General features: G+C 66.6%; 2 protein-coding genes across 3 annotated transcripts; one reads left to right on the forward strand and one right to left on the reverse strand.

The window, feature by feature from the left end:
- Positions 1-1,405: 1,405 nt before the first annotated feature.
- Positions 1,406-4,240, forward strand: EVA1B (eva-1 homolog B). Its single transcript, XM_032132532.1, has 3 exons — positions 1,406-1,910; positions 3,207-3,323; positions 3,416-4,240. The coding sequence occupies exons 1-3, from the start codon at positions 1,832-1,834 to the stop codon at positions 3,826-3,828; spliced, it is 609 nt and encodes a 202-aa protein (XP_031988423.1). The 5' UTR covers positions 1,406-1,831; the 3' UTR covers positions 3,829-4,240.
- A 613-nt stretch (positions 4,241-4,853) lies between these two features.
- Positions 4,854-6,098, reverse strand: LOC116455094 (SH3 domain-containing kinase-binding protein 1-like). 2 transcript variants are annotated; one of them, XM_032132530.1, is made up of 5 exons: positions 5,928-6,098; positions 5,742-5,803; positions 5,328-5,655; positions 5,170-5,233; positions 4,854-5,096 (listed from the first exon to the last, which is right to left on the reverse strand). In XM_032132530.1, exons 1-5 carry the CDS (start codon positions 6,077-6,079, stop codon positions 5,058-5,060), a joined length of 645 nt encoding a protein of 214 aa, XP_031988421.1. In that variant the 5' UTR covers positions 6,080-6,098; the 3' UTR covers positions 4,854-5,057. The 2 variants fall into 2 exon arrangements, with proteins under 2 accessions (XP_031988421.1, XP_031988420.1); XM_032132529.1 differs by having other exon boundaries at positions 4,854-5,233.
- Positions 6,099-8,052: the final 1,954 nt, after the last annotated feature.

The raw sequence follows: 8,052 nt of genomic DNA on the forward strand, positions 1-8,052 counted from the left end.
TCCCAGCTTTTCTTGCCATCCCAGCCCAAACCTGGGGCTGCCTCTGCCTTCATGCCAAGGCAGGGGAAAAGGACATCCTGGTTTGTCATCTGGTGCCACTGGAAGAGCTTTGGCCTGTGCTGAGAACAGGAACGATTGTTTCTGAGCCTCATTTATGAACTGGATGCCTGTCTTGCCAGATGAACTGTTCTCACACAGAGCTCCCAGGGCTCCCAGTGCCCTGGCCAGGGCTCCTGCTCAAGGCAGCAGCTTCTTCAGCTGCCTCTTTCCCTGCTCCTGGCTGTTCCCAGCCCTGGCATCACCCTCCTGCCCAGCCTGTGAGCAGGGAGGGTTGGAGCTGGGGGCTGCTTTTTGGGGCTGCACTGCTCTCTGGGCCCAGCTCTTGCAGCACACTGGGCATGGGCAGGGAGCGAGTAGCAGATGTTTGTAGCGTGTTGTTGCCTTCTCTTGCCCCGGGCTGGGGAAGGGGACAGGGTCTAAGCTGGGCCACCCCAGCGGTGGCTTTGTGGGGACAGGGGGCTAGACCTGAACCTCCCTGGCCACGTCGGGCATTACGTCCTGCCTGCGCCTCGCCAAGGCCCTGTGGCCAGGCAGGGCCTCGTGAACACTAACACAGACCAGCTCCCTGCACCGCCCCAGCTGAGCCAGTAGCCCCAACTCTTTTGCCTTATTTATTTTGAAGATGGTGGGTCTGTCCCGGCACCCTCTGATGTGGACCCATCACCCCCTGTGCCACCAGCAGCAGGGCAGGGATCCCCTGAGCACCCCACTAGGGCCCTGCTCTCTCCTTCTGGTTCTCTCCTGCCTTGTCCCCACCTCTTTATTTTTACTGTTTTTCCCCAATGTTAAAGCAAAAAGCAATATTCTGGGACTCCCTGAGGCTGTATCACACCAGGATCCTGCAGTGGCAGCACTGGTCAATCCACTTGTGCTAAGGCAAACTGGAAGGGGGTGGTGCAGGGGGCACGGGGGGGCCACAGGGCCGTGGCGGGACAGAGCCTGTTGTAAGGAAAAAAAGAAAAGAAAAAAAAAAAAAGAGGAAAAAAATTTGTATAAAGACGTTATTTTTGTACTACATCGGAACTACTCCTGCATGTCGGCAATAAAACTTCATATGACAGCCCAGCGACCCCCCAGGGAAGGGATGGGTGGGATGGGGGATTTTGGGGTGCTGATGTGCTCTGGGAGATGTACAGGAGTGGGAGGGGCCAGGCCCACGGAGCAGCGGCCCTGAGTGGCCCCATGGGACGCCAAACCCTGTCCTGCCCCAAGGCCCAGTGCCCTGAGTCAGCCCCTGAGCCTGTCCCGCCCAGTCCAGCCTGGAGTGGCCACTGGGGACTGGTGGGATGTGGAGCCTCGTGTCCCCGAGGTCTGGCCCCACCAGCCCTGGCATGTCCTACACCTCGGCCAGGACCAGGCACTGCCCGTGGCCACAGCTGCTTCGGGGCCATCAGGGCAGGACCCTGCATGTCCCCCACCTTCGTGGGGCTGGCACCAACCCCGGCAGCCTCCTCAAACCCATCGCGACTGCCGGGCCTGAGCTGAGGCCGAGCCTCCCCAGCCCGGGGGGCTTGCCTTAGGTCCGGCACCGCCAGCCCAGCCTAGGCCTGGCGTGGCTGGATGGGCGCTGGACAAGGCTGGGACAGGGCCTGGAGCTGCCTGTGGCCCCGCTCCGGGGCGGTTCCACTGAAGGGCCGAGCGTGGCGTCCCGGGGGAGCGGGACGAGCCCCGGCCCCGCGCCCCGCTCAGCACCGGCCGGAGCTGCCATTGGCTCCGGCAGGAGCGCTGACCGCCAGCCGCCTCCGAACTATTTCCTGTTGCTGCAGCGTTAATGCTAAACAGACCTTGCTCTCTCTTCCCTCGCTCCAGCCAAAGTGCAGCGGCTCTGCCGCCGCCGCCTTCCCACCCCGGTGAGTAGCAGCCCCGGGTACCGCGTGGGGCGCAGCACAGGGCACCCTGAGGGACCTCAACCCGCGGCCACCCAGCCCCGACGGCCACCGCGGCTGTCGTGGCTCGGTCCCGTCCCGGCTCAGGTGCTCTGGCGTTGGGGGACGCGGGGCTGGTGGACGCGGGCGCAGTGCGGGGACACGGGGGCTGAGGGCGCAGGGCTCGGTGACACACAGCTCGGGCTGTGGGGACGTAGCGGTTGAGGATGCGGAGCAGGCGGCTTGGGGACACGGTGTAGTGCTCGGGGACGCAGCACTGAGCGACTCGGGGCTCGGCTCTTGGGGACGCTTGGGGACCCGCAAGGCCCTACAGCCAGCCTAGCCCTCATCAGCACCCTGCCACCGGCGGGGGCTCCCTGGGGTCCCATGGTGGGGCTGTGCCCCTCCAGCCCCACAGCAGCCCCTTGCCGGGGCAGGGGCTGGCCGTGCAGCTGCTCCACGGGAAGGGCACCCGCCCCTCCAAGGGACCCTGGTGGCCTTGTTTTGGGGTGTCCCACTAGGGAGGCTGCCCAGCCCCGGGTCGTGCCGCGGCCCCTCAGCTCTGGACTATCCGGGATGGTTTTGCTGATGTGTCACATTTTCTGCATTGCTTTCCTCATTCCTCCCTCCCTGGAGCCGTTTCTGGGAATGAGCTCGTCCCCTGCCAGGGCCGAATTTCCTCCCGCCCTGCCCTGCCCGCTGTCCTGCCTCCCATCCTTCCCGCTGTCCTGCCTCTCATCCTGACCGCTGTCTTGTCCTGGTGGCCATTGCACTGTGCCTGGCCTTGTCCCTGCACTGCAGGGCCCCACGGCAAAAGGCCAAGGCTGGAGCTGGGCCGGAGCAGTGTGGGGGACAGGGACTGGGACAGGGACGCTGCCCCAAGAGCGTGTGTGGAGCACGTGTGTGCACATGAGCACGGGCAGCTCCGGCTCCTGGCAGCACCGGCAGCCTGGTGCTGGGACCCTGCTCTGCCCCGTGACCATGGCCGGGCAGGGGACAGAAAGCCTGGCCCGGTGCCACAGATCCACCCGATGCCGTGTCCAGGAGGAGCCGTTCCGTCCCGCTCCCTCAGGAAGGACGGAGGGCGGCGGGAGTGGGGCGGCTCCTGCTCTGCATCTGTGGGGTTCCAGCCCTGGATGGAGCAGCCCAGCCCAGGCACGAACCCCTTGCTCGGCTGGAGCTCAGCGAGGAGCCCCTGGGTGCGCGGCCTTGAAAGGGACAGGAGACTGGGGGGGAGGGTCCCAGTCCTCTGTAGAGCCGTGCTCAGCCCGTGTCCCGCAGATGCCAAGCATGTGCCGTCCTTGGAGCCGCTGAGAACCGCCAGGCGCAGGATGGAGAGTCGCCGGAGGGACATGGAGCTGCTCAGCAACAGCATGGCCGCGTACGCCCACATCCGAGGTGAGCCAGGAGGCTTCTGGAGGGCCCCCGGGGCCATCGCGGGCCCCCGGCAGGCGCGGGCAGGTCCCTCACCCCCTCTGTTCCCCCCGCAGCCAACCCCGAGAGCTTCGGGCTCTACTTCGTGCTGGGCGTCTGCTTCGGGCTGGTGCTCACGCTGTGCCTGCTGGTGCTGCGCTTGTCCTGCCGGCCCTCCCCGCGGCCCCCGGCGCGCCCCGGCGACCTCAGCGAGGACGAGGAGGACGACGAGGAGGACGAGGACGAAGAGGACACCGTCGACCGCGCAGCGTCTGAGTCGCTGCTGCCGGTGACCGAGATCCCGCTGGAGAGCCACGGCCCCGGGGACGGGGCGCTGGCCGTGAATGTGTTCGCGTCGGCCGAGGAGCTGGAGCGGGCGCAGCGGCTGGAGGAGCGTGAGCGCATCATCCGCGAGATCTGGCGCAACGGGCAGCCCGACATCCTGGGCTCCGGCACCATCGGCACCCTGGGCCGCGTCCACTACTACTGAGCCCGGCAGCTGCCCTGGCACGGTGTCTGCTCCCCCACAGCTGATCCCACACCGTGCCAGGAGGGACCAGGAGGACAGGGGGGCTGCTCACTGCCCCTGAGCTGGCAGAGCTGCCCTGGACTGTCCCTGCACCACGGAGAGCCAGACCCCGGTGTCACGGGCACCCCCGGGGTGTGGACTCGCCCCCGCCGCTGTGGGACACGATGCACTTTGAGCCATTGGTACGACGGCTGGCACCAGCCGAGCAGCCCCGGGACACGCGGGGACAGGGACAAGGACAGGGCAGCCCTTGCTGCCCGGCTCAGCCGGGATCTGGCGGGGGGTTCACCCCGTGGGGCAGGGCCGGGCTGTACGTCCGTGTGAGCAGTGGGCTCCTGCCCCACAAACATGGTGCTGTTGTACACGAACTAGAGCCCAGCGTGGCGGGTCTGGCGTTTTGGGGGGCCCTGGACACAGGGGCGACCTCGGCCCCTCCCCGCGCCAATTCCCTTCCCGGCCCCACTAAAATTAGCCGGGTCTTTTCCGGCACCGCCCGCCGTGACCCAGCGCCCTCCGGCCGGACCAGGGCGGATGTTCCCGCTGGACTCTGGGCCGGCCGCTGCTCCCCAGGGATGCTGCAGCTCCCGCCGGGCTGAGCCGCATCCTGCCCCCCTCCCAGCCCAGCCCAGCCCCGCGGGGTGCGGGCCCCCGCTGCCCCCTCCCCGGCAGCTTTATAAAAATAGCTCCTTCCCAGGCTGGTTCCCCGCCGCCGCCAGCGCCAGCAGCATCCAGATGTTTTCCAGATGTTCTGCAGTGGCTGGAGGCCAGGATGTGCCGGGGCTGGGGCTGGGACTGTATTTGGCCTGGGAAACTGTGCGGGGGTGGAGGGGGAGGAAGGGGAGGAGGAGGCCCTGTCCCAGCCCCGCCGCGGGCCCTGGTGGGACTCCTGGTGCCATGGTGGGACCCTTTGTGCCCGGCAGGACCAGCCCAGCCCTCCAGGGACATGGCAGCCAACAGCAGAGCCCTGAGCAGCCCCCACACAGCACTCTGTACCCAAAATAGTTTATTTTAAACAATTTCTGTAGGTCCAGGGGCTGTTATGCCTCAAGGAGCAGTACCTGGGTGTGGGGTGAGCATTTGTACCCGATGGGTGCAGAACCAGGCTGGGCACAGCAAGGTCGGGGGGGCACAGGGCACCATGTGCCACCCACCTGCCCCGTGCCATGGGTGGGCACCACAGCCCCCCCACACTAACAGGGCAGCCCCTTCCTCACCCGCTCGATCTCCACCTGTGGGGAGAGGCTGTGGTTGTTGGGGGGCACAGGGGACCCCAGCACGGGGCAACCCCTGCCAGGGACTCACCTGCAGTGCCTGGCGCTGGGCCCGCTCCTGGCACAGCTCCTGCCGCAGGTCCAGCAGGTCCCGCCTGCAACATGCCAGGATGGCTCAGCTGGGGCCAGAACAAGCAGCAAACAGCCAGGAGCCACTGGGGACCCCCTGGCACCCCCATCCCCACTCACAGGTGCTGGACTCGCATCAGGTCCACAAGGATGTGCAGGGTCCGGACTTCGGCCTTCAGGTCCTCCAGGGCCAGTGACCTCCCCTCCGATCCCTCTGACACCTCCAGCCCTTCCATGCTCCATGGCAGGACAGGTGCCTGCCCCATGCTGGCAACAGGGGCACAGAGCCCAGCATGTGGCAGCCCCCGGGGCTGCTCCCCGCCACAGGGACTCCCCCCAATCCCCAGGGCGATGCTGGGTGGCCGCTGGCCAGGTACTCGTGGCCGTGTGGCTGTGGGGTGGCTCAGCCTGGCTGTGGTAACTGACACCATGTTGAAGACATTGGCATCTGCCAAAGAAAGAACAGGAATCAGCATCTGGTGCTAGGCAGGGCCTGGCCACCCTGCAGCCCCCTGCGTGGCCCCTGGTTCCTACCTGGGTCACCAGCTCTGCCCCGCTCCATGTCAGCTGAGGTGCTGGGCTGGGAGTCACTGGGCCTGGGGACAGCAGAGGTGTGAAGTGGCACAGCCAGGGAGCTGCCAGCCATGGCCACAAACATGGCCCTGGCACTGGGACATCACAGTGGCCCTGGACAGCCCAGCACAGCCACGTGTTTCTTACTTGGTGGCCAGCATGGGGGCTGGTTTGGTCTTGGCAGGAACGGGGGGAGCAGGAGCCATCCTCTTGGTGAGTGGGAGCTTGGTCGGCTCCATCCTCGCCGGTGCTGGGAGCTCTGGGGAGAGGAGGCAGGAGCAGGGCTGGGGCTGGGACATACACTGTCAGACGAGAGTGGGGCAGGAAGCGCTTCCTGCTGGGGACATGCCCTGGCCCAGGGGGCCTGTCCCAGGCACATCCCTGTCCTTCCCTCTCCTCCAGCCCAGGGCTCACCCAGGGGGCTCCCTGTCCTCACCCTCCTTGTCCTTCGCTGTGGTTGCAGCTGCTGAGGAGCGAAGGGGCTCGGGGAAGGACCCTTGTTACAGCCTCTCCCCGCCCCACATCAGCCCCGCACCAGCCCCACTGTGGTTGGCGCTTCCTCTGTGTGTGGTGGAGCAGGCGGCTGCAAAGCTCCCCTGAGCACCAGCACTGCGGCACGGGCAGGATGTCATCCCGCCACTATCCACAGCACAGCAGCATCCCTGTACCACTGAACCCTGGGGTCACACCAGGACAAGCCCACTGGCATGGTGGGATACAGGACATCAGGCCACGGGCATGTGCCCATGGACCACCCTGTTCTCCTGGCAGGCGCCCCATCCCCATGGCAGGCCCCTCTGCCCCCATGGTTGGCCACGCTGTCACTGTGGTGGGTCACCATGTCCCTAGGGTGGGCCAGCAGCCCTGCTGCTGCCTGGTCCCTGCTGCTGCCACCAGCACAGCCCCTGTCACAGAGGCCTCGCAGACACCAAAAACGGTGCTGGTATTACCCACCCAAAGATACGGCTGAAGCCCCGAGGGCTGCGGGGATGAGGACACCCCTATCCAAGGCCCCAGTGCTCCTTCGCTCCCAGTGGCGCAAGGATGATGGTGCCCAGAAGTGCCCAGCATCCTGCCAGCCCCTCACTGGCAGCCCTCCCAGGGCACGGCACAGCCCTGGAGCAGCGCGATCACACGCAGGTGCTGCCGTTGGGATGATCCCCGTGCGCCGCACCCTCGGAGCTGCGGCTGCTTCCTCTTACCTGCCGCTGTGGGGCTGCCCCCGAGGCCGAGCGGTGCCGTGCTGTGCCAGGCTCCCCCGGGCCCACACCGCACACGTGATGCCGGAGGAAATCGGCTCGGCGCTGGGAAGGAAGTTGAAGCAGAGAGCACCTCGGTGCTGGTCCACCCCACATCCCTGTGCCTCACCGGGGACTCCGGCTCCCCGGCCCAGCCGCCTCCCCGAACCCACCTCGCGCCCGTCCGCGGGACTGCCCGGCCATCCTGGCGGGACACCGAGGCTCCCGGCCCCGGATGGACACCAGGGCTGGACTCACTGGACTCTGTGTGCTGGGATAGCATTGCCGGCTTCAGCTGCGGGAGAGGGTTTGGGTGAGGGTGGGACTGGAGGGCACCGAGCACTGGGACCGCAGGCACAGCAGAGCCCCACAGAGCCCTGTGTCTCCCCTGGACACCCCCAACCTGGTGCCCCCACCCACCTTCTCCGGCCCTGGGCAGGGCTGGGCCATCTGTGCCACCCGCGGCGTCTCGGTGCTGGCCCTGCACGCCAGGGCTGCGGGAGGAGCCGGGGCCAGCGCAGTGCGGAGCGAGGCGCCAGGGCAGGACCGCAGCCGGCTCGGGGTGACAGCTCACACTCACCCGGCTCTCACAGAGGTTCTGTCACGGAGGGGAAGTGAAACCCCAACCACAGAAGGGCTGAAACCCACAGACCGCGAGTGCATGGGGTGGTGCGGCCACGCTGCTGCTGTCCCTCTGCAGGGCCTGAAGGGTCAGTGTGATACAGGGATCCTGGCTGGTCCCGGCCTGTGCCTGGTCCAGGAGACAGCACGGATGTTCCTTTTGGCCAAAGGCAACTGACCCAGCAATACCGAACTGGGAGCAGGGAGTGGGGCTGGGAATCAGCCCTGGGGCAGAGGATGGCAGAACAGAGGTTGCATTGCAGACCAGGAGGCTGTGCTACCCACGTGTGGCCACTCAGGCCAAGGAGCTGGGAACACTGGGCACCGGTTTCCTCAGGCTGGCTCAAGGTTGAGTGTGAAGGAAAGCACCAGCCGTTAACCCACGGCACTGTCCCAACAGCTCTTGGCCAACA

This window comes from Corvus moneduloides, chromosome 23 (assembly GCF_009650955.1).
Source record: "Corvus moneduloides isolate bCorMon1 chromosome 23, bCorMon1.pri, whole genome shotgun sequence".
NCBI lineage: Eukaryota > Metazoa > Chordata > Aves > Passeriformes > Corvidae > Corvus > Corvus moneduloides.

Excerpts from the sequence above, each read along its gene's own strand:
- LOC116455094 (XM_032132529.1), bottom strand. The coding sequence starts at position 6,079 with ATGTCCCAGCCCCAGCCCTGCTCCTGCCTCCTCTCCCCAGAGCTCCCA. Across the intron at positions 5,804-5,927 it reads GCCCCCATGCTGGCCACCAA|GCCCAGTGACTCCCAGCCCA; the intron begins GTAAGAAACACG and ends TGCTGTCCCCAG. Across the intron at positions 5,234-5,327 it reads CTGATGCGAGTCCAGCACCT|GCGGGACCTGCTGGACCTGC; the intron begins GTGAGTGGGGAT and ends GGCATGTTGCAG.
- EVA1B (XM_032132532.1), top strand. The coding sequence starts at position 1,832 with ATGCTAAACAGACCTTGCTCTCTCTTCCCTCGCTCCAGCCAAAGTGCA. Across the intron at positions 1,911-3,206 it reads GCCGCCGCCTTCCCACCCCG|ATGCCAAGCATGTGCCGTCC; the intron begins GTGAGTAGCAGC and ends CGTGTCCCGCAG. Across the intron at positions 3,324-3,415 it reads CGCGTACGCCCACATCCGAG|CCAACCCCGAGAGCTTCGGG; the intron begins GTGAGCCAGGAG and ends TTCCCCCCGCAG.